This window comes from Pleurodeles waltl, chromosome 4_1 (assembly GCF_031143425.1).
Source record: "Pleurodeles waltl isolate 20211129_DDA chromosome 4_1, aPleWal1.hap1.20221129, whole genome shotgun sequence".
Taxonomy (NCBI): Eukaryota; Metazoa; Chordata; class Amphibia; order Caudata; family Salamandridae; genus Pleurodeles; species Pleurodeles waltl.
In genome coordinates, this window is record NC_090442.1 from 730253942 (window position 1) to 730280146 (window position 26205).

Consider the following 26205-nt stretch of genomic DNA (forward strand, 5'->3'; position numbering starts at 1 on the left):
GGAGTTACCAGCAGAGTTCTGGAGTATGTCCTTCCAAGGGAAACACAAAAAAAGGTTTTCACTAGGTATTATCTGACCGAATATTACTAAAATATAAATTTTCAATGCATATGTTAAATCGCTCTCTACATTTTGTGGGTGCCTATCTTATACTGTGTGTAATCAGTTTTAAAATAAAGGCATAGTTCCCGTGCTTTCAGTTGCAGGCTTCGACCTCGTAGCACTATAAATATACATGGCTATTCCCCAATGCACCAACCATGATTCACTTTTGTTTCTGTTTTGTTACAGGTACAGACATCTGCAGCGATCGCATTAACCACTTAAGCTTTCAAAACATAACAGAATGTTACTCCAACTTTTTATTTTAAAATGTATTGTTTTATATGTAACTGCAAGAAGGTGACAAGCCAACATAATAATTGCAGAATATTTTATTATTTTTAGCTGCTTCTCTGCCGTCTGCACCCCCATATTCCCTGACCATACCCCACTGCACTCGAAGTCCCCATACATTTTTTATTAACTTTAACCTGTGGTTGTACTGCGAAAAACTCTGTAAGTGGCTGTCAATGAGGCTCCACTGTCAGCGCACCCTAGCACACAACAGCTATAGGACAGTCTGTGTCCTGGAAGCTGCATCAGTCCGATGCAAAGAGAAATATGACGGAGATGCAGGGTGTAGGAATGGGCTGCAGCCCTTTTAGACCTTTGGGCAAAGCATGCCTGCTTTCACATATTGCTGGGGCTTGCTCTTAATCCTACCCTCTTGATTGTAAGCCCTTCTTCTCCTTATTGCGCACTCCATACTCTCTGCTTCTTAACATAACCCTACACTTTAATCTTATAGTATGCTAGCTGATCTACTCCATCTTAGAGGTTGTACCGAGCATTATTTTACTGCTTACCAGCTTCCCTTTAAATTTTATGAAACTTGTTTAACTTGGTTCTTGTTTACCTATTGTCACTCAATAAGTAACACTTACAGAAATTGAGAGGTAATGTTTTACTTCTTATGCAAATCAACTTGCGGGTAATGTACATGCTGAAGTAAACCATATGCAATAGCTACATATGCCTTAAGGAACTGCTGCCCCTGGTCTTTAAGTGGGACGCATCCTTCAGAGCCGAGACCGAGTAGTAATTTATAAAATCAACAGTGAAACGGGTTCATATGAGGCCTTGTATGCATGTCTTCAAATTTACTGATAAATAACACATGACTGTAAAAAAGGTTAATCAATATCAGCGATTTAGTTCCTGAACATATTTCACATGTTTTACTTCATCTTGCATTCCCTAAGAGTTTGCTTTTTCTGTGGTGTTTTCCAGGCTGTTACAATATTTCTTTGGGAGGGGTGGGGGGCTGAGTCGCCTTTAGGTGTTTATAATGGGCCACAGGGCAGTGTGAGAGTCTCTCAGTCCCTAAGTGCATAAAAAGGGTGATCAGAATACATTGTCATCCAGACCTTGGCTTCTCGGGAAAGCACAAACAGCAACGGTCACGTCCACCAGTTGCAACTGTGATTCTGTGTTATGTTTTATTTACTTGTAAAGCGCACTATTACCCACGAGTGTATACTTGTGCTGTGCAAATGTGTGTAAAGGAGGTACACAGCTGCTAAAATATTGGCAATGCGAAAGTAAAAGAAAATACAGTCCTTAAGAGTGCGTACGTTGTGTGTTTCTGGGGGTTGTGAAATGACGTTGAGCGGAAATGTATTCAGGAGAAAATGAAGTGTGTTGAAGAGCAAAGAGATGAGGTGTCAAATATATGCAGACTAACACGCTAACACGATGTAGAGAGGAAAAATGGCATACATGCCTAACAAAGTCAATGTAGCAGGAGTGAAAGAGACACTCTGAAGACCACTACCTCTTCCATGGCCCAAATGTTTAGTTCACAGTCTACCAATTTCAGATCCTGCAGTAGACTTGAAAATACATAACAGTAACCCAATTCAGGCCCCAATAGAAGTCAATGGGGAAAATACATTCTCCCGATTTTTTTCCTAAAAATCTCTCACTTTTCTCTTATAAAATGTCGGCATGTATGGAGAGGAACCAAAATATTAGTTGGGTGGAACATGAAGGGAATCACAGAAATGAAATTTACATCAGTGTTTCTGAAACTGTGGATGGCAAGTTGATTTTTCACTGTGCTTCAAACATTAGATCACACGTCAAGCTATGTTGTCTGTCAAATTGCCACTTATTCTTTTTACATAGTATCTGGTGCTCACTTTTCTTTCTATGACTGAAAAGTGAGGAGTTCTTGAAATGTATTATTTGACAATCTTGCTGGCGTGTGAAAAGGAAGGCTGCAGGTTTTTTTTTTTTTGCACTGCACAACAAAATGTAAAAACGTATAACCTAACTGTATGCATACAACAGTCAGAAAAACAAAAAATTAAGCACATCTTTTGTAAATCTGAAATGTGCTGGAAAAAAGATTTTAATAGGATCAAAACAAATTAAAACACTTTACTTGGTGACACACATATAATAAATATTCACAACATCCCGATTTCCATACATTATCGTGTGTGTGCTAGATAGTTTGATCAGTAATTCTATGTGCAAATTTAGCAGCCATTGCAGTGGAAAATGTGCTGTGGGGAACGGCTGTACGATACAACACGACTCTTCAGTCACGTTCAAAAATTCGCCCTGCCTCATATCAGTTATAAGTCGGTGAATCGCTAAAGTTTGCCATTCTGAAAAATGGGGCATTTTTCTAAAACGTCAGAAAAGCAATGGCTTACATGGTTAAGCCACAGCCTTAATTACATAGGCCACGCACCTTTTAGGGACCTCCCCTCCAACCCACTTAAAACACTGTGTCACCCCATAACGTGCCAGCACCAGCGCTAACCCATACGTTAGTCAAAGACCAGGTCTGAGCCCCGGCACCATAAACAACACGCAGCTTTTCCCCTCCACCCTCCGCCAGACTTCGAGCGGTTGTCACTTGTGAGAAGACCCGCCTGCCAGCAGAAAGAACGCCGCAGGAGCAACTGTCTTAGACCCTCCTCTACTAAACCCTTCCTCGTAACTACCGGACAGAATTATAAGTTACAGCAGATATCCCCAACCAGCTAACACGAGCCCGCGCAATTTTACTACTGAGCTAACGTCTAAATCACTTTAGGTGATCCGCTATTTAAAGTTAAACGGCTTCAAACTTCCGGGCACGACACCCTCCAACTGGCGGAGAACTGCTCAGTGTTTACATTCCGGAAGCACGTGCGACTTCCTCAGCCAATGAACAGTTTGGAGCTACTTGTAGCGCTATAGGATTGGCTGCAATGCTCCATTGCTTGGTAACCTTACACAATACGAGTCCCGCCCACACTCGAAAATTCCTAACATGTATTCTTCAATGGCATTGGCTTTGCTACTGTGCGACCCGGAAGTACTAGACTTACTGGCAAATGTCATCGGTTAAGAGAATAATAATACACAAACAGAAATTAGGTTGAATTTATGGTCAGTGCGTAAAAGTAGCGGGCTGCTCGCCAATTTAAGCACACTCTCATTTAAAAGACCTTTAACTGACTTCATACCAATTGTGGACTGTCCCGATGGCAGAGGCTGTGAGATACAAAGGTTCAATGGGAAAAAGCAAAGATCCTTCGGGACTTCTGATCTCTGTAATCAGGTGAGGTGATTGGGGGTTGCAAGAGGGTTTCACTAGACAGTGATGTAGTTGAAAAACATGGGAATGGAAGAATATGTAAGCTGCAAACCCATGAGGAAAGAGGAATACAGGAAGTGCCTCCTCCTTGGTGGGCATCCCCGACAACGCCATGCATGACTATAGGAAAGTATTGAAAGAGAAAGGCACAGCAAAAGTGTAAATTTGTATTATGTGCTTTGGACAGGAGAATACGACGTAAACTTGATCCTGGGAAGATTACTTCACCAGATGTGGTACTATAAGACTTAATTAATTCGTAATAGACAGGTATCCTTGCTCACTTTTAAACTACGAATATAATTTGAGTAACACGGTGCTTGTCAAATGTATGTGTACCGTGGAAAAAGTGAGTGGCACAGTGTGGTTCAAGTGTGAGATTCTTCATTGATCACATGTGAGGTAACGTATTGGTGTGGAATCGACAAGTGCTTCTTAAAAGTGGGAAGCGAGATACACAGAACGGCACAAGTATAGTGTACGTCAGTTGTGGGACCGAATGTCTATCAGGTATGATGGAGCACTTCGCACAGTGGGTGTGCGTGACAGATCAGTGAAATTGTATTTCTTGGGTTGCGCTTTTAACACGTTTAACACTACACACTATCATCGCACGTTTCTGGCGTACGACATTGTGCGTGTGAGATGATGGACGTGACAATGTGCATAGGAGCTGAGAGACTGTTTACTGCACGTGTGGTGCTGCACATGCCCAGTGTGGGGCTCCTGGAGTCAGCGTCCCCTTTGCTTACTTTACCTGGACCCTCAATATAGATCTTTATCTGAAAGTGGCTTAAGAATTTCTTAAACTACAATAACAATCACTTAATTGACGATTGAGTTATTTTAGGGTCAATAAGGAAAGTTAATAGTTTCATATTATTTATTTAAAGAATCAATGTAGTTTTTATTGATCAAAACCTCAAGTTATAGAAACACACATGAAAAGTGTGCTGATGTCCTGAATCTGTCCCTACTCTATAGCGTCCTGGCGTTTACATGTTCACCACTACTAGCAACAGGCTTACCATGGCCAGACACGTTTGACTGTTTGCCAGGCTTTGGACACACACTGTATAATACTGCGTAGATCCCTGCCAACATTATAGAGGATGCAAACCAACTGTTGGAGCGCTAACCCACCTGAAGGATCATCTCTTCACCTTGAGCTTTCGGTGAGAGCAAAGCCTTTAGGGGCGGTTGTGAAAAAGAGGTGACCAGGGGCTTATATATGGGGTTACACTTGTTTTACCCATTGGACGGATCAGATACAATATTGGATGACACTTACCCTTGGAGCCTTTTAAAGTAATCCTATGACCAGTCAGAGGAACTCTGTAATGACATTGGTTGGACCTGTTTTAGATGACATCAGAAGAGACCCCCTTTTTGGAGTGGGTGTAACTCCCTGTAAGATATTCATTGAGAGAGTAATAGCCATGGGACTGTCTCTATCCTGATAAGGAGTTTAAGAATTAAATTCCAGGGCAGTATAAGGTCCCCTAGTAGGTCATTGTATGACCTGTAGACAAACTATTGGAACACTGGTATAGAAGAGAGAGGTTTTATACCCTCTCATATAGCAAATTGGAGAACCCACAAAAAATCCCCCGAGCTTTGAAGTTTGCATACTCCCTGAAGAAGGTGGTTCCCTAGAAGGAGAGACACTGAAACGCGCGTCAGCGCTACAGTTTTCTACAAACATAAGATCATGGTCACAATATGTGACCTATATAATAAGGTTAACAAATCAAATAGAGGACAAAAAGGACTATGAATGAACATAGTATATGATTCTATGCACATTTGATCTTACCGATGTTATGTTATAATGATTTTATATCGTGTTGGAGTAGTTAGGGATTGTTGAGATATGAGTGGATAGTTGCGTGATCAAAGTGTGTATTGTCATTTGAGTATGAATGAGAGGTGAGTGTTTTTATGAATTAGGATTAGGTTGGGGGATATTAGAGTACATGTTGGATTAGAGTGATATTCTTTTGTATTATATATAACATTTTGTATATTAATGATTGCCATTTGGATTTGCAAAAACATTATACTGTTATATATTGATTTGAGTGTAAATTAAATAAAAAGGAAATGATCTATTATATATATGGGCTCTAGGTGTATTAAATATGGTATACCATCATCAAATGGCTAGCTTTATTTAAATAGGTTGGTCCCCTGGTTTATAGACCGTACTCTATTTCTCTTCATTCTTCAACTGGAGTACGTCTGAATGATACTGTCTCTTAGTCTGGGAAAGTCAGAATGGAACATAGCCTGTTACATTATCCAGGATTTCTCATGGTTATCTGTCTCATGTGTTTACAGCTATCATACTATTCTGAAACAATTTATCAACTCTCTCTAAGACCTTATACAATCTTTGCAGCGGAATGAATAACTGTTGTATCTAACAGTTGTATCTAACAAGGTTTTCTAAGCTTGATCCTACTAATTAGCTCAGTATGGTCTTTCTAAAACATCACCCCACACTCTGTATATTGTTCAGATAATGCTAACTAATTACCTATACTCTTAGCTCCAACAGCAGCAGTGGCAAGAATTAGTGGTCAGGTCACAGTGGTCATCTCTCAGTCATTCTCTATCGGTCAGTTATCTGCTTCTGCTCTCTGAAGAGGATCTATCATCTGCTATCTGCTTTCACTTTCGCTAGTTCACCTTTTATAATTAATTCAATTGATACAATTGTTAGCAATGTAATAGTTTAGTTGAGATGTTGCAACAGTAGATGATGTATTGTCTTGTTGGATGGCGAGGATCAGACGAGGATCAGATACATACGCTTCCTTTCCCAAATGGTTTCCTTGTTCTGTAAAACCAATTTTACATGCATAAGTATAACACCCAGTTGTTTCACATCATTCATGTAATGTTAATGTTTCAACTCAAGCGAATAGTCATTTTCTAAATACACTTCTGCGCATTCCAAAGCAGTTTAGTGGGTGGGTAAGATAGTAACACTGGTTCTGTTTTTTTAAAGTAGGTTGTCTCATTTCACAAGACACAAAGAGGTTATAGAAGAAACATTTAAAAACAAAATTGTGCTAGCCTACCAAGTTTTGCAAATCATGCGGCACGGGTTACACAGAATTCAGAGCATGTTTTTAAATGCTCAAGCAACAACAGATTTTAAGCCTAGCAATTAATTTTCATGTTATTGATTAGTATTTTGATTTTAAATTTTCTATTGGAGTGTTATCGGGGCACTGCCCATCTCTGTTGTAAAACACCTCACTGTTGAACTGAAAATTATCTCAGTGGCAGTATTCCCAGGGGAGCAAATGCCTCAGGAGGTACATGTAAGTAACAACAATGGCTTATAAGCGTGAACTCCTTTATTCGGCGTGTTTGGAAACTGTTTTCATTTCACATGCACTGTCCTTTCAGGTGATTTGAGAGGTGGCAGGTCACATTCAGATGCAGAGCCCTGTTAGTTTGTAAACCTGGGGCCTCAGTGTAATGGCCCAGAGGAAAGAGGATGGGTGTGAAATACATAGATAATGGCAAATAGATGACTTAGTAGAAGGAATACTATGTGGGGCTAATTTTTGTTCTCGCCTAGGCAGCACATGCTCTGTCTCTTTGAGACATGCTGTATTCACTCTGGAATTGCAGTCCACCCATCGTTTTTAAATGGACACTTTAAGTATCCTTTGTAAACACTTGCTTGTATGTGGTTCTTACACTTTATATGTCCCTTCTTTTCATGCGTTGTTGCCACCCACGGAGCACGCCCGTATTACTTGTAGCCTTTCACCAATGTTCATTTACGTGTGTTTGTGCACGCTTCTTTTTTTTTTGTGTTTCTGCTTGTGTTTCTGGTAGGTTTTATTTGTGTCCTTTTTTATATTGGTAAATCTTTAATTCATGTGTTGTTTATGTGTATATTTTCGGCCATACGCAACCTCTTGCTGTTCATTTTGTTTGGTATTGGCAAAACTTTGTTCATTCGGTCCCTTTTTTTTTGAGTTAGCATGTAAAGTTTTTGAAATATTCAGATTTTATAGACTATTTTTCCCACTTTTATTAACACACATACACTACCTGATGAATTTAAGCTTGATAAGGCAGATGGCACACAAGTGGAATGTATTTCTGCTTAGTAAAATCTGAAGCATCTCCAAGTACTTGACTCGATACAGACAACTATGTCACCTTCCAGATGAGACAGGGAAGTTCAGATTCTCACTGATCTGAAAATTGTATAGAAACAGAAAAGCGTAAGTTCATACATCAAATTGCTGCATAATGGTTTGCAAGTGCACTATCGCAGCAGACGTTTTGCTCTAAACGGACAGCGAAAGAAAAAGATGTGATAAGAATCACCACTTCTAGAGCACGTACTTCAGTAATCAAGAGATCAGTCCCCCCCCAGCAATATACCCCCCCCCCGGTTCACTACAACACGTAAACAAGGCAGCAGATGTTTCTATCCAAATTAAACAGTATGCATCTGTAGGCAAAATCTAACCCACATGAAGCAAAGGTGCAGAGCGTGAGGAAAGGAGGACAAGGATATTGTGACAATCTAAGAGCGATCGACAGGGAAGGAACAAGGGGAAGGTATGATTCAGCTATGGTGTGTCCAGTGGTCAGTAGCAGCTCCCTGTCATCCATGCTTGAGTGGAAAATTATGCAGGACTACCAGTGGCCCTGATTTTGTTCTAGCAAACCAATAAAAGTTTTTAGACTTTCCACCTAGCACTGTAGTTCATATCCGTTTTGTAATTTGTTTTTTTACGGTTTCTTCATTTGTTTTTCCCCAAAGCCAACAACTGCTGTTCTATTGAAGTCACAGCTCTTTAGCCTAAATCTACAGTGTTCATTGCTTTGCTGAACACGCATTGACAAAACCAACAGATTGTGTCTATATGCGATCTATTGGCATTGTCAATATTTGTTTAGTCGTGTTGGACATAAAAAAAAAGTGCTATGCCATAGTCAATGCTGGTTGTGTCATGGTGCTTAGAAACATTGACAAAGCCGAACAGTGGAGTTATTTGGCTTTATCAATTATTTTTTCGACAAGTTGCACAGAAGCACATCTTCTGTGCAGCATGGTTCAAAGTTAAAAGAAATATGCTACAACTCAGCCAGTGTTGACTGCATCATAGCACTTTTTACTTTCAGCCATGCTGCACAGCATCTGTGCTACTTTACCACATGACTAAAAAAACATTAACAAACCTAAAAGAACTGGCATGCACTATAGAGCATACTCCTTTTTACATACTTTTTACATACTAAAGTTAATCAGAATACAATAACCATTTAAAAACATATTTTTACAAAATCACTACATAAAACATACATCACTTAATCAGCCAAACATTAAAAATATAAATTATTAACAAACTACAATTACTATCTGCACCACTACTCTAGAACAGAGAAAACAAAAATAGAAGCTCTTGTAAAGGTGAGACCTATTGGCTTTGCCAATGCCCGTTTTTGTTTATAAGAAATGATGCTGGCTCTTAGCCCTACCCAATACCAGTGCCCAATCTTTGCTGCCACAAGACTGCACTAACAGTCTAACACTTAGGTTCATACCTGCGTCAGGCTTATTTTACAAGATCAAAACATGTCCCTTGAATAAACACCTTGTAGGACAAAGGGCAATAGAGGGGGTTCCAGCCAGGATTTTCCATCTACAATGCACGTCAGTTTGTAGCCGACCTCATCTTTTGTGTCTCTACAGAGGCTGCTCTGGAGGCCCGACCTTGTACTAAGGTAACAGGGGTGGGATGTGCTTCTCTTGGACACTGCACAGACAGATTTGTCTTACTCTACTATGCTCTCATTATAGGTTAGAGAATAGGCTTTATGTAGGAATTATATATTCATGTTTATTGCAATATGTTGGGGTTGTTCATCTTTACATCTCTGATATTCACAATCCTGATTTTGTTATTCCTCATTATCCTAATCGTTGCAGCGCATGCATTTTATCGTAGATTTAAGTCAGGGGTGTGGAATTTAATAAAATGTCTTCTTGTCTATGGGTCAGGTTGCTTCTTAAATCTACTTGTTCCTTTGGTGCCATTTAGTGCAGTGACAGCTTATGGCCACAATCTCATTATTTAAGAGCTCTGATAATAGCCTCTCTGATTATGCCATGGCTGCTATTATCGTAGTGCTTGAATACTTGCAAGTTCAAACCCTACTATGACAATTTACTTATTTTGCCACCTTTCCGCAGATCTACATACTAGGGCTTGAGGAAGCAGTAAGCAATTGTTCCAGGGCTGAAATGCCTTTGAGTTTGCACATCTACTAACTTGCATGTTTTAAAGATTTTCACCAGCTCTTCTCTAATCCTTTCCCATAATGACAAAGGTTGGAAATTTACTCCTGACAATGGCAGAAGTAGAAGTTCTTCCAGGGCTGGAAAAAAAGTGGTTGGAGGAAAAGTGAACTTGTAAATGCTCAATAGATTTTCACCAGAGCAAATCTACAAATTCATATTTGCTCATGCGAAAATACAGTTCACAAACATTTTCTAGGAGTACGATTTCCTGGTCTGCATCTGTAAGTTCTTGTGAATTCATGAAAGCCACTAATTCAAAGACATATACCATGGGTGCACTTTTGTGACTTTCTTAAAAAAATTGGGTCCCTAATTAGATTTGGTGTTAATGAAGTTATTTTGTTTTTATTAAACTTCTATTTCTCTCTCTAACTATTGGCTGGCTTTACTGTAAGTGATCACATTCTGCTCTTTCACAAGGAGAATATTGGCACAGAAAGTAGTTTTGTTCAGTGACAGGAACTACTGTGGCACTCAGTAGCATATCAAAACTGGAGGCCCCCCTGCAGAAAACATGGAAGGCTCCTCCTCCAGATTCACTCACGGCAGGTGCTGTGCTGAGGGTGCCCCCTGGGTGAGGGCTGTGGGACCTTTGTTACATCACTGGTGGCCATGTGTGCTTTTTGAGACCAAAAATCTGTTTTTCTTTTTGCCGGTGTTTGTTACAATGGTGAGGGCCTGGCAGCTGCCACAACAAAGTTTTATAAAAGCCATGTCAAAACAAGACACGCATTGACACAACCAAAAGTCTTACAAAAAATGTTGGATCGGTTGGCTTTGCCAGTGCTTGTTTATTTTCATGCTTCCCTTAATCTTGTTGAAAACGGTTACACTGATTTTCCATTAGGAATATTTTTTTTGAAATACTAGCATGCACCAACACATTTTACTAACTGATGCTTCAAAGAAATAGCACCTAAAATTTCATCGTAGCGAAACGTTTTTTTTCCTACTTGCATTTTTTTCTGAACATTTTATTCTGAAAGCAAAGAATGATCACTCTTGTTTACAAGCTTCTTCAAACATTTGCATCTAATCAGAGAGCATTCTGGGAGCATTATACTTAGCCTCATAATGTTAAACTTTTCAAACGTGTGTACACTTAAAAAAAAAAAGTATTGGAACCACTGTCAGTAGTGCAGTGTGACCTTATAATGTTTATTTACAGCGCTCACCCTAATAATCAAGGCTTTTCCATTAATGAACCATAAATACAAGTTCAAACAGCATTAACATATGGACACATATATTACCTCATCTGCAGACAGATCTCTTCTCTGTAAACTGACAGCCAAAGTGTTTGTGCTGCAGGGAGTTAGGCCTACTTTTCCCCATGACAAAATAAACATGAAAACTTGTAGCCCCTGACCCCAAACGTTATGTCCTGGGCAAGAGGTGATAGGAATTCCACATCCCTGGAAGTCTTTTCAATAAACGTGTTGAAAACTATCGTGCATCTCCATTCTTGCCTGTGTGTGTGTAAGAGACATATTTGGAGAGAAAAGGATAAGGCTTGTTCACCATGATAAGTTCCATGTGCTAGGCAGCTACAAATCGCCTTTACTGTTTGGGTGAGGTGCTACTTGAGAGCCAGAAGGGTTGGGCTGACAGCTGCCAACTAGTGTGGCAGTGACTCAGTAGCCTACAAGCAGAGGTGCTGCTGCCCCAAATACAGCAGTCTCGTTGAAATACGAGAGTCTCTAAGACACCCCTGTTGTGTAAAATAACTACAAGTAAGTCTGCCTGCCAAGAATATGGCCACCACAGACCTGGTTGCTAACTGAGGTAACTTTGCAATGACCTGAAAGGTCATAAGTTACACCAAACAAAGCTAAGCTCCTGTGTGTCAGATTCACCGTATATATTCTCACCAAGTGTTTGCTTGGATTCAGTCGTATCTGGCTCCCACTCTGTGTACAATTTGGACATTATTGAGCAAGGGCTGTAAAATCAAGTACGTATCAACTTTAATATTACTGCAAAATAATTATGAGTAGAGGTGTTCATTAAGCCTTTAGATAAATATCACTAGTAACAAACATGAACTCTGCTGAAGGGCAAACAGAGACATAACATAACGGTTGTCAGCCGATCACTTGCGTGATTAGACCCTGACCCATCTGATAGCTTTGCCACATTCAATTTTTATGGAGTGTAAAGGCTGCTGTTATTAACAGGGGTGTGGAATTTAATAAAAATATCTACTTGTCCAGGGGACAGGTTGCTTCTTAAATCTACTTGTCCTGTAAAAACATCTGCTTGTCCTTTTGGTGCCATGCAGTGCGGCGACAAATTATGGCAGCAATCTCATTATGTTAGAGCTCTGATAATAGCCTCTCTGATTATGCCAGGGCTACTACTATAGTAGGCCTTGAATTGTCTGCTTGCAGTTTCAATCCCTACAATAGCAATTTCCTTATTTTGCCACCTTTCCACAGATCTACGTACTGGGCTGGAGGGAGCAGTAAGCAATAGGTCCAGGGCAGGGTTGCCTTTGAGTTCGCAAACCTACTAACTTGAATGTTTTAAGGTTTTTCACCAACTCTTCTCTGATCTTTTCCCATAGTGAGAAAGGCTGGAAATTTAATCCTGACAATGGCAGAAGTGAAGTTCTTCCAGGGTGGGGAAAAAAGTGGATGGAGGGAAAGTGAATTTGTGAACGCTCAATAGATTTTCACATGAGCAAATCTACACATGCATATTTTTTCATGCTAAAATACAGTTCACAAATATTTTCTAGGAGTATGATTTCCTGGTCTACTTCTGTAACTCTTGTGAATCCATGGAAGCCATTAATTCAAAGACGTATACCATACCATGGGTGCACTTTTGTGACTTTCTTTAAGAATTGGGTCCCTAATTAGGCCTGGCATTAACAAAGACATTTTGTTTTTATTAAAGATCTATTTCTCTCTCTATCGGCTGGCTTTACTGTGAGTGATTGCATTCTGCTCTTCCACAAGGAGCATATTGGCACACAAAGTAGTTTTGTTCAGTGCCAGGAACTATTGTGGCAATCAGTGGGGTAACGAAACTGGAGCCCCCCACTCACCTACAAAGAACATGGAAGTCCTCCAACCTCCAAACTCACTCAGGGTAGATGCTGTGCTGCAGGTCCTTTGTTACACCACTGGTTGCAATGTGTGCTTTTTGAGACCAAAAACTTTTTTTTTCTTTTTGCCAGTGTTTGTCACAATGCTGAGGGCCAGGCAGATCCCACAACAATAAAGTGTTACAAAAGCCATGTCAAAACAAGACACACATTTACGAAAGCAAAAGGCTCACAAAAAATGTCAGATTGGTTGGCTTTGCCAGTGCTTGTTTATTTTCATGCTTCCCATAATCTTGTTGAAAATGGTTACACTGATTTTCCATTAGGAATATTTTTTTGAAATACTAGCATGCATCAACACATTTTAATAGAGGACGCTTCAAAGAAATAGCACCTAAAATTTCATTGATGGGAAGGGCATTTTTCCTACTTGCTTTTTTTTCAAAACATTTTAGTTTGAAAGCAAAGAATCATCACTCTTGCTTACAAGCGTCTGCAAACATTTGCTTCTAATCATAGAACATTCTGCATTATACTTAGCCTCATCTTGTTAAACTTGTCAAACGTTTGTACACTTTTTTTTGGTTTGTTAATGGAACTACTGTCAGTAGTGCAGTGTGACCTTAAGATGTTTATTTACGGCACTCACCCTAATAATGAAGGCTTTTAATTAATGAACCATAAATACAAGTTTGAACGGCATTAACATATGGACACACATATTACCTCGACTGTAGACAGTTCCCTTTGTAAATTGGCAGCCAAAGGGTTTGTGCTGCAGGGGTTGGGCCTATTTGTCCCAAGGACAAAATAAACATGAAAACTGGTGCCCTTGTCCCCAAGCAATATGTCCCAGGCATCGGGCGATAGGAATTCCACATCCCTGATTAACCATATATGACTTTTGCCCCATACCGGCTGGCATGAAACATTTAATTAAACCTATTGTTTACACATTGAAATTTCTATTCAGCATAGTCAATAAGTGATCAGAGACTGTGACCCAGTGCCTTTATCGCATTGGGTCTCCTTTTCTGATGATAGCTTGAGTTTCCAAGGCTTAACTCGCTCATCAATACTAAGTCTGGTGGCCTCTTGTTGACCTTCTAGATAGAGTCTGTGAGTGTAGTGTGTGCCTGAGAGTACGATGGGAGCCATGTGTGGGGGAAACTGCATCCCTCGGATGAGAGCTCTTCAGAATGTTGTTTCATTAATTATATTAATCTCATTTGATGAGTGATGTGTACTTTTAAATGACTGCTTTGGCATTCAGTACCAGAGCTTTGAGTACTGTAGTAGGGCTGTTTCACTTCTTACAGACAAGCCGCTGCACTTATCAAATTGGGGACCCTCTGTAGCTTGTGAGAAATGGTGAAAGTATCAAGTCTGTTACTAATTCCTGCTAACTTCTTTATAAATCTACATTTGATGATGGGGAACATTCTGTTGGTGGGCACCATTCCCAGGGTCTCCTTTGATTATAAATGGTCTACGTTCATCATTATTCCTGCCAACTAGGCATCACAGCTCATCACAATTAAGGAATGAATATTTGCAGGGGTGTGGAATTTATTAAAATATCTACTTGTCCAGGGGACAGGTTGCTTCTCAAATCTACTTGTCCTGTAAAAAGTTCTACTTGTCCCTTTGGTGCGATGTAGTGTGGCGACAAATTATGGCAGCAATTAATAGCCTCTCTGATTATGCCAGGGCTACTACCATAGTAGGGCTTGAATACTTGGAGTTTCAATCCCTACTGTAGCAATTTCCTTATTTTGCCACCTTTCTGCAGATCTGCATAATGGGGCTGGAGGAAGCAGTAAGCAATAGTTCCAGGGCTGGAATGCCTTTGACTCTGCAAACCTACTAACCTGCATGTTTTAAAGATTTTTACCAGCTTCTCTCTAATATTTTCCCATAATAAGAAAAGTTGGACATAAAGGTTGGACATTTACTCCTGACAATGGCAGAATTAGAACTTCTTCCAGGGTTGGGAAGAAAGTGGCTGGAGGGAAAATGAACTTGCAAATGCTCAATAGATTTTCACATGAGCAAATCTACACATCGTATTTACCCATGCTAAAATACAGTTCACAAATATTTGATAGGGGTACGACATATACCATGGGTGCACTTTTGTGACTTTCTTTAAGAATTTGGGGCCACATGTAGGTAGGTTCAGATTTGTGACCTGCATATTGCGAGTCGCAAATCCGAATGTAGGATGGTGTCCTTGACACCATCTGTGATTCGCAAGGGCTTCGCAAATGCCCACATCATGAATAATCATGAGGTGGGTCGCAATTTGCGACCCCCTCGCGAATGGTGGCCTGCTGGAGACAGCAGACCACCATGTCTGTGACTGCTTTTCAATAAAGCAGTTTTTTTTGTTTTTTTTTGTAATGCAGCCCGTTTTCCTTAAAGGAAAACGAGATGCATAACAAAAACGAAAAATGAAATGTTTTCGTTTCATTTTTTCAGAGCAGGCAGTGGTCCGCAAAAATGTTTACAGTGACATTCACAATGGGGAAGGGGTCCCATGGGGATCCCTTCCCTTTTGCGAAAGTGTTAGCACCCATTTGAAATGGGTGCAAACTGCAATTGGTTTGCGCCCGCGTTCGCGGTCACAAAACAATCCTACATTGCACTGCGAGTTGCAATTAGGAAGGGAACACCCCTTACTAATTGCGAGTCGCAAACCCATTTTGTGATTCGGTAACCAGGTTACTGAATCGCAAAACTGGGTTTGTGCATCGCAATGTGCTTTTTGCACGTCGCAAACAACGAAAGTCGCTGTTTGCGACATGCAAAAAGCTACCTACATGTGGGTCTTGGTCCCTAATTAGGTCTGGTGTTAACAAAGACATTTTGTTTTTATTAAACTTCTATTTCTCGCTCTTTCGGCTGGCTTTACTGTGAGTGATCACATTCTGCTCTTCCACAAGGAGCATATTGCCACACAAAGTAGTTTTGTTCAGTGTCAGGAACTACAGTGGCAATCAGTGACGTAACGAAACTGGAGGGTGCCCCTTTGCAAAGAACATGGAGGAGCCCCCTCTCCAGAGTCACTCAGGGCAGGTGCTGTGCTGAAGGTGCCCCCTGGAGGGAGGCTGCGGAGCCTTTGTTATGCCACTGGTGGCAACGTGTGCTTTTAGAGTTCAAAAACTTTTTTTTTTGCCATTGTTTGTTACAATGTTGAGGGCCTGGTAGCTCCCACAACAATAAAGTGTTACAAAAGCCATGTCAAAACAAGACACGCATTGATGAAACTGAAAGACTTAGAAAAATGTCAGATCAGTTGGCTTTGTCAGTTTTTGTTTATTTTCATGCTTCCCATAATCGTGTTGAAAATGGTTACACTGATTTTCAATTAGAAATATTTTTGGGAAATACTAGCATGCATCAACACATTTTACTAAATGACACTTCATTTGCATCTAATCAGAGAGCATTCTGGGAGCATTATACTTAGCCTCATAGCCTAAACTTTTCAAACATGTGTATACACGTTTTTTGTGTGCCAATATGCTCCTTGTGGAAGAGCAGAGTGCGATCACTCACAGTAAAGCCAGCCGAAAGAGAGAGAAATAGAAGTTTAATAAAAACAAAATGTCTTTGTTAACACCAGACCTAATTAGGGACCAAGACCCACATGTAGGTAGCTTTTTTGCATGTCGCAAACAGCGACTTTCTCTGTTTGCGACGTGCAAAAAGCACACTGCGATGCACAAACCCAGTTTTGCGATTCGGTAACCTGGTTACTGAATCGCAAAACGGGTTTGCGACCCCTTCCTAATTGCGACTCGCAGTGCAATGTAGGATTGTTTTGTGACCGCGGGCGCAAACCAATCGCCACCAGAACCCCACCTCCTGCAGAAGAAGAACCACCCCGCAAGCAGAACCTGAGATCTCACAAGAAGACAGAGTAGGATTGCAAGACCCCCGCCAGCAAACGATACCCCCTGATGTCATCCCACTGTCCCACATTGCCACCCTGTCCAACCTTGAACTGCCCCTGCTCCATCCTTCCACAGGCATATGGACAATGCACCTGTGCGACTGAGAACTGGACTCTGCCATGGACATTACTCCACCATCACCCATCCCCGTTTTACAATCATGTTCCTTAAATTTAGCACTTTAATTAAATCACTTCTTGCACAAAAAAAATCTGGAGTCTGCTTGTATTTTGAACAAATGTATTAGACATAACGGTGCCAAAATGTTCAGTTACATTGTGATGACAACATACCACTGTCACACAGCTGTAGTCCATGAGCAAACAAAGCAGAGGTCACGCAGTGGGGCCCACAGCTCTGAAAACGGAAGGGAAAGTCACAACTCAGTTAACAGGAACTGGGGGGGAACTCAGACAGTAGAGAGGCAGAAGACTTTAAGTAAATGTAAAATGGCGTGGTTGATTCGTACCTGTGTGCTACTGAAAATACTGTTGTATCACTGTGTCCCTGTTGTCTGTGTTGTCCCCATCGTCTTCCTCCTCTTCACTCTCCACAGGCTCCACAGCTGCTACAACACCACCATCTGGACCATCCTCCTGCAGGAAAGGCACCTGGCGTCGCAAAGCCAGGTTGTGAAGCATACAGCAGGCCACGATGATATGGCACACCTTCTTTGGTGAGTACATTAGGGATCCACCTGTCATATGCAGGCACCTAAACCTGGCCTTCAGGAGGCCGAAGGTTCTTTCTATAACCCTCCTAGTTCGCCCATGGGCCTCATTGTAGCGTTCCTCTGCCCTTGTCCTGGGATTCCTCACTGGGGTAAGTAGCCACGAGAGGTTGGGGTAACCAGAGTCACCTATTAGCCACACACGGTGTCTCTGTAGCTGTTCCATCACATAAGGGATGCTGCTATTTCGCATGATGGACGCGTCATGCACAGACCCAGGGAACTTGGCATTCATATGGGAGATGTACTGGTCAGCCAAACAGACCACCTGGACATTCATCGAATGATAACTTTTTCTGTTCCTGTACACCTGCTCACTTCCACTGGGGGGAACCAAAGCCACATGGGTCCCATCAATGGCACCAATGATGTTGGGGATATGTCCAAGGGCATAGAAATCACCCTTCACTGTAGCCAAATCGCCCACCTCAGGGAAAACAATGTAGCTCCGCATGTATTTCATTAGGGCAGACAACACTCTGGACAAAACCTTAGAAAACATAGGCTGAGACATCCCTGATGATATGGCCACTGTTGTTTGGAATGATCCACTTGCCAAAAAATGGAGTACCGACAGAACCTGCACCAGAGGGGGCATCCCTGTGGGTTGGCGAATGGGGGACATCAGGTCTGGCTCCAGCTGGGCACACAGTTCCTGTATAGTGGCCCGGTCAAGTCTGTATGTCAGTATGACATGTCGTTCTTCCATTGTCGACAGGTCCACCAGCGGTCTGTTCACGGGAGGATTCCTCCATCTCCTCGCAAGTCCCAGCGGACGGTGCCTAGGAAGGACAACATGGAGCACAGAGTCAAGCAACCCACAGGTACGTAACCACAGCTTGCACAGAACACGATTCGCTATGCATTGAATGGCTTATATGAGTGGCAATGCAAGGCCTAGGCCTGTGTGACGCAGTAGAAATTAAGCCATGTGGGCCCTTGCAATGGCGGCTGCCTGACCTGTGAAGTGTGACAATGGGATGTGAGGTCAATGCGCTGGCGTGGCACACCGTGGCGGTAGGCGGTCGAAGACCGCGGCGCAAAGCAGCATTGGTTAACATTGAACCCTATGGGTCTCAGGAGCCAATGACGATGTGCGCCGGCGGTCGCGGTACGCACCGCCGCGGTACGCACCGCCGCGGGCGTGACCGCCATTTTCTAACTGCTTAATCACTCGAGACCTGATCATCCACAGGAGAGGACCTATACTGCAAGTGCTGCTGTGACCTCGGTCTGGGAGATACAATGGCTGCTGCGACTGGGTAAAGGGCCCCTGCCTTCACATCTGAGGAATTGGAGAAACTTGTGGATGGGGTCCTACTTGTGGATGGGGTCCTACTCGCTACTCTACGGTCCTCCAGACCAACAGGTAAGTACACAGGGAGCACGTAGTATGGGCTATGCCTGTGTTGAGTGGGGTGGGTGTAAGATGGTGGGGAGGGGTACGAATGGGGAGTGCAACGCACGACAGATGAGAGCATGTGCCACATGGCAAGGTTGGGGAGGGGGGGCCACTCACATCGACCATGCAGGAAAGTGATGATATTTCTTGTTCCATCCTGTCCATGTCACATAGGTCAGCGCCCATCAGAAGATCGACATTTGGCGTGCCATCGCCAAGGACATCCGGGCCCTGGGGGTCCACAACAGACGGGGCACCCACTGCCGCAAGAGGTGGGAGGACATCCGCCGCGGGAGCCGAAAGACCGCAGAGGCTCTGCTGGGGATGGCCTCCCAACCTAGGAGGGGTGCCACACGGCAATTGACCCCCCTGATGTCCCGGATCCTGGCGGTGGCCTACCCCGATTTGGATGGGCACGTGAGGACATCACAGCAGACACAAGGGGGTGAGTATCAGCACATTCTGCTATATTAGCGCACAGTGGAGGTGTCTGGGTGGGGGAGGAGGGCTGTGGCTATCTCTAGGCCAGGGCGGTTTCTGTAGGCTAGGCCTCTCCGTTAGGCATGGCCCTGTGCCCCCGCCCCCCCCCCCCTGTAGGGTGCTAAGTACAGATATCCATGGTTGGGCCTCACCTATGTGTGCATTTGTCGTCCATTGACTTGTAGGCCAAGTCACAATAATTGAGTAGTGTACCCCGAGTGCGCGGCGTAGTGCAGGGGGCTTCTGTGTCTGTCCTCTCCGCCAACGGTGCCGCCAATGCATGCACTCAACATGTCTTTCTTTCTTCTCCCCCCCCTTTTTTTGGTTTTCCTGTTCATGTGTGCATTAGCATCATCAGGCGGAGGAGAAGTGGCATCGGCGCACGAGGGAGCTGCATCTCACATGGCCCCGGAGGGCCATGCAACCGACTCAGAGTACACCAGTGAGACGGAGGGCGAGGGGGGCTCCACAACGGGGACCAGTGGAGATGTCAGTGACACCGACACGTCCTCGGAAGGGAGCTCCCTTGTGGTGGCGGCACCACCCATGCCCACCGCAACAACAGGTACAGCCGCCACCCAGCGCACCAGCCCCGCCCTCCCAGCAGCCCCTCAGCGTTCGCCCCGTGCCCGCTCAGCCAGGAAGCCGGGCATCTCCTTCGCCCCTGGCACCTCAGGTCCTGCCCCAGTTACCCCTGCTGCCGTCAGTGCGGAGATCATTGACCTCCTCCAGACGCTCATTGTTGGGCAGTCTACCCTTTTGAATGCCATCCAGGAGGTAGAAAGGGAGGTGCATCGGAGCAATGCATACCTGGAGGGCATTCATTCGGGTCAGGCTGCCCATCAGCGATCGTTCAACGCTCTGGCCTCAGCACTGACGGCAGCAATTGTCCCTGTGTCTAGCCTCCCCCCTCCAACTTCCTCAACCCAGTCCCACTCCCCTGTTCCTCTGCCTATCCCAGACACACCTACAGACCAGCCTGCACACACCTCAACACCCAAGGGCAGCTCATCCAGACATAAGCACCACAGATCACACAAGCATTCACCCAAGCAACATCCACATGCAGTCATGCCAACAGCCACTGCCTCCTCTGTGTCCCCCTCCTCCTCGTCTCCCTCCTCCCTCCCTGTGACGTCTCCACTCACACCTGCATGCACACCACCATCAGCCAGTACGTCCATCACCACCACACCCACAAGAACAGTCCGCACACGTGCAGTCACCACCCCCACTGCCATTTACACGTCCCGTGTGTCCTCTCCCACTGTGTCTGTCACCCCCTCTTCCAAACCACACAAACGCAGGCAGTCACCCACCCAACAGCCATCCACCTCACGACAGCCTCCAGCACAAGCACCTGCACCTGCACCCAAAGACAGCACACTTGACTCTCCTACAACCACATCCTCTCCCTCCACTCCCATACCCACTGCACCTACCCTTCCCATTGCTCCTAAAAAGTTGTTCCTCTCCAAAATTAACCTCTTTGCATCACCTGACCCACCCCCTCCATCTCGTAAGAGTCCAAACAGCACCTCAGCCACCACAAGCCCTGCACCTACTAGGACCATTGTTCAGGGCTATTGGAGTCCACCAGCTCCTAGGGCAGGAACATCGGCCAGCAGCAAGGGGACAGCCAGCCCACCCCCTGGGAAAAGAACCAAAAAAGGGAAGGGCCGGCGCGACGGGCCTGAGACGGCTGCCCCCAAGGACACCACCATTGCACCGTCACCTGGCCCATCCACAAAGGGAGGCAAGGGCCCCAGAGATTCCGCCAAGGGGGGCAAGGGCAGCAGGGCGGACAAGTCCGGCAGCAGGCGAGCTGCCCAGGAGGGCCCCACCAGCCCCATTTGGGGTGTGACGGAGGACACCCAGGGGCCCAGGAGTCCTGCACAGGAGGGCCCCGCAAGCGATAGGTCGGATGGCGACTGAGCGGGAATGATTGCCCAGATCTGGTTCCCTAGGAACACAAGACAAGCACCGCTGAACAGGGCCCCGCCGTGAGAAGCACCGCTGAACAGGGCCCCGCCGTGAGGAGCACCGCTGAACAGGGCCCCACCGTCTCTGCACCGCTCCGCTGGGCCCTTCAAGTCAAGCACCGCTCCGCTGGGCCCTTCCTCTCAAGCACCGCTCCGCTGGGCCCCGCCGTCTCTGCACCGCTCCGCTGGGCCCTTCAAGTCAAGCACCGCTCCGCTGGGCCCTTCCTCTCAAGCACCGCTCCGCTGGGCCCTTCCTCTCAAGCACCGCTCCGCTGGGCCCTTCATCTCAAGCACCGCTCCGCTGGGCCCTTCATCTCAAGCACCGCTCTGCTGGGCCCTTCCTGTCAAGCACCGCTCCGCTGGGCCACGCCGTCTCTGCACCGCTCCGCTGGGCCCTTCAAGTCAAGCACTGCTCCGCTGGGCCCTTCCTCTCAAGCACCGCTCCGCTGGGCCCTTCATCTCAAGCACCGCTCCGCTGGGCCCTTCCTGTCAAGCAGCGCTCCGCTGGGCCCTTCATCTCAAGCACCGTTCCGCTGGGTCCTTCAAGTCAAGCACCACTCCGCTGGGCCCTTCCTCTCAAGCACCCCTCCGCTGGGCCCTTCCTCTCAAGCACTGCTCCGCTGGGCCCCGCCGTCTCTGCATCGCTCCGCTGGACCCTTCCTCTCAAGCACCGCTCCGCTGGGCCCTTCAAGTCAAGCACCGCTCCGCTGGGCCCTTCAAGTCAAGCACCGCTCCGCTGGGCCCTTCAAGTCAAGCACCGCTCCGCTGGGCCCTTCCTCTCAAGCACCTCTCCGCTGGGCCTTTCCTCTCAAGCACCGCTCCGCTGGGCCCTTCCTGTCAAGCACCGCTCCGCTGGGCCCTTCCTGTCAAGCACCGCTCCGCTGGGCCCTTCCTGTCAAGCACCGCTCCGCTGGGCCCTTCCTGTCAAGCACCGCTCCGCTGGGCCCTTCCTGTCAAGCACCGCTCCGCTGGGCCCTTCATCTCAAGCACTGTTCCGCTGGGCCCTTCAAGTCAAGCACCGCTCCGCTGGGCCCTTCCTCTCAAGCACCGCTCCGCTGGGCCCCGCCGTCTCTGCACCGCTCCGCTGGGCCCTTCCTCTCAAGCACCGCTCCGCTGGGCCCTTCAAGTCAAGCACCGCTCCGCAGGGCCCTTCCTCTCAAGCACCGCTCCGCTGGGCCCTTCCTCTCAAGCACCGCTCCGCTGGGCCCTTCCTCTCAAGCACCGCTCCGCTGGGCCCCGCAGTCTCTGCACCGCTCCGCTGGGCCCTTCAAGTTAAGCACCGCTCCGCTGGGCCCTTCATCTCAAGCACCGCTCCGCTGGGCCCTTCCTCTCAAGCACCGCTCCGCTGGGCCCTTCCTCTCAAGCACCGCTCCGCTGGGCCCCGCCGTCTCTGCACCGCTCCGCTGGGCCCTTCCTGTCAAGCACCGCTCCGCTGGGCCCTTCCTCTCAAGCACCGCTCCGCTGGGCCCTTCCTCTCAAGCACCGCTCCGCTGGGCCCTTCCTCTCAAGCACCGCTCCGCTGGGCCCTTCCTCTCAAGCACCGCTCCGCTGGGCCCTTCAAGTCTCTGCACGCTCCGCTGGGCCCTTCCTCTCAAGCACCGCTCCGCTGGGCCCTTCCTGTCAAGCACCGCTCCGCTGGGCCCTTCCTGTCAAGCACCGCTCCGCTGGGCCCTTCATCTCAAGCACCGCTCCGCTGGGCCCTTCCTCTCAAGCACCGCTCCGCTGGGCCCTTCCTCTCAAGCACCGCTCCGCTGGGCCCTTCAAGTCTCTGCACCGCTCCGCTGGGCCCTTCCTCTCAAGCACCGCTCCGCTGGGCCCTTCATCTCAAGCACCGCTGGCCCATTGGCAGGGCCGGATCTGTGTCGGGCAGGGCTTCACGAAGCACTCTGGGCACCATGCCTCCTCCATAACCAGTGGAGTCTGTAATCCCCCAGATGGACTGTGGCTTTGCACTCCCCAGGATGGTACAGTGGGCAACCCACCCACTGTAGAGACTTGAGAGACTGTGTCTTTGCACTCCCCAGGATGGTACAGTGGGCAACCCACCCACTGTAGAGACTTGAGAGACTGTGGCTTTGCACTCCCCAGGATGGTACAGTGGGCATGGAGGCCCCTCGTGGATCTGGCGTCGTGGACTCATGTGGCTGAGGTGCCCCCCCTTCCCTTCCCCCTGAGGTGCCTGTGGTTTTATTATCTGATGCCCCAGCAGTGTTCTCTCCAATGGAATCGGGTCTCGTGTGTGGGCTTTGCCTATGTGTTAATGCACATTGGCCCATGAACAATGGCATGTACCCAATATGTGCCGGAGTTTTGGACTATGTATACATTGTTCATGTTGTGATTTATTTATTTTAAATATCTCATATTTCACTTCAGTTCAAATATGCTTTAATATACTTCTATTTTAATGATCATTTTATTTTGTCTTTGAATTATTCCAAGGGGTTTGGGGGGTGTAAATCTGACTTGTTGCTCTGCTTTGGTGTGTGGGGATGGGGGGGGGGGTTGTCGCGTATGTGTGTGCCCGTTACCTTTTCTCCTCCCCCCTCCCCTGTGTCGTAGGTGCAGTACTCACCGTTGTCTCCTGCGGCGGCGTTCGTGCTCCTGGTAGAGGAGCAGGTAGACAATCGCTGGTAGGATGTTTAATTCGGGTTCCATGCTGTCCAGATTGCTCGTGGAGTGTATAAAGGTGAGCGTTTTCCCGTTCGTGGTCTGTTTCCGCCGTGTTTTTATCGGCGGGACTCCCGCCCCGGAAAAGGTGGCGGATTGGTGGGTCGTGATAGGGTGGGCGGTACATTGTCTGCCGCCTGTCTGTTGGCGGTGACCGCCGCGCTGTTTGTTTGCCACGCCGTGGCGGTCGGAGTGTTAAAGTGGCGGGCTGTGTTGGCAGTTCCCGCCAGGGTCAGAATTCCATTTTTTTTACCGCCTGCCTGTTGGCGGGTTGGCCGCCGCTTTAACACTGACCGCCAGGGTCAGAATGACCCCCATAATTTGGGTAGGGCAGCTGTGGTCAGTTGGACCCTATGCAGGATTCTATACTGTGCCAGTTGAAATCTTGTGTTTCTTGATACCTTTTTGTCAGCTTGACAGGCAGTCTGTATATAGCTTTCCCATGTATGTGCTATTCATCAACGTAGATGTAGATTACCTTCAGGTAGCCTATGACTCATCAAAGATATGACTCTTTTCCTTCTAACGCTATGTATCTTCCAGTGACTGTTTTACAAGAGCATGTTCTCATATCCAGTCTACTGCATATCATAGTTGGGAGTCCATATAGTGCAAACACAAGATCGTGAAGCTCAAATCATCTTTGCTCCTAAGACCTTTAAATGGTCTCTATAAAAGCATCCCATTTAACCCCTTTAGTGGTGGAAATTCTGGATGTCTATCCTGTCTTTGCCCCAATCCCACGTGTGGACATATAATACTTGAACAGCTCATAATAAAGCAAGTCGAATTCCCATTTTCTCCAACTTTTGTCACAGTAAGTCCCTGTTGATGGAAAGAAAAGTGCATTCCAAGTCTGTGAACCTATTGAACAATGGATGAAGATCTTTAAAATAGATTTTCTCTTTTTTTTTGTTGCTTTTTTGCCCTCATGTCACTGTAACGTCTGCAAAACTCGGGCTAATCCGAGACTAGCCGACCCTTAGCCTGCTGCACAATGCATTCACCCCAACTCGTAAAACGGAGTCTGAAGGACTCGTAGCAGTGCCTTGTGTAATCATAGCACTGTTTGTTCTACTGATTCTGTTACAGACTTACCTAATGAAACTGGCCCATATCCTGTTAGTCCTGCCGCTCTTACGCCCAATATCCAAGTGACAAATCCAGCGTACTGCTCTAAGCCAGACTGTTGTGCTGGCGAGGGAGATGGATCAGTCCAATATTTACAGATCTCTCTCCTGGCCAGGAGTACAAGATAAAATAACAAACCACTCTGCCATTTACTGAGGAAACTCCTCAAGTCCACATCTACCCCGAACACCACCAACCCAAGGTTAAGCGTGATGTCACCCCGCAGGATATCCTTGATTACGCTTTCAACATTCTCCCAGAAACCCCCAATACCAGGGCAGGAATAAAAAAGGTGTCCCTCTTTGGTTTTCATGAGGCCACACCTTTGACATTATGGTGTCGGCACCTGCACAAACTTTGCGATCTTTAGAGGCATCCATTATAACCGATTAATGGTGAAAAAATGGTTCAGCTTCAGGTTGGCTGGCTTAACCACCGAATAAAGCTGCATCAGAGATGTTTGCCACAAAAAACGTAAGTTACTCTCCTGTATAACTTCTTCCCAAACTAACTGTGGCGCCACCATTCTCCTGTCATTGGCCTCAAAAACCTTCCAATATCAAACCACGACCTCCTTTCACTGAGGCTGTCATCCTGCAATAATGACTCAACCTCCCAGGAATCTCTTGTCTCCCCAATGGCACTTGAAAACCAGGAAGATAGTTAAAGATATTTAAATCTCAACAAGAATCCGCCAGTCTTGGATTTTAGGACTTCCCAAAGTAGGACCTCCTGAGCTGAGAACAACTCACCCCAGGT

The 26205-nt window shown here is 45.9% G+C and overlaps 1 protein-coding gene across 1 annotated transcript in view; it reads left to right on the forward strand.

Annotated features, from left to right (window-relative positions):
• Positions 1-3387: 3387 nt before the first annotated feature.
• The window catches only part of EXOC4 (exocyst complex component 4), a 1633445-nt gene continuing 1610627 nt past the window's right edge, over positions 3388-26205 (forward strand). The window contains exon 1 of the mRNA XM_069229316.1: positions 3388-3661. Within this exon, the coding sequence (XP_069085417.1) occupies positions 3585-3661 (77 nt within the window). The 5' untranslated portion in view covers positions 3388-3584. The remainder of the gene's footprint in view (positions 3662-26205) is intronic.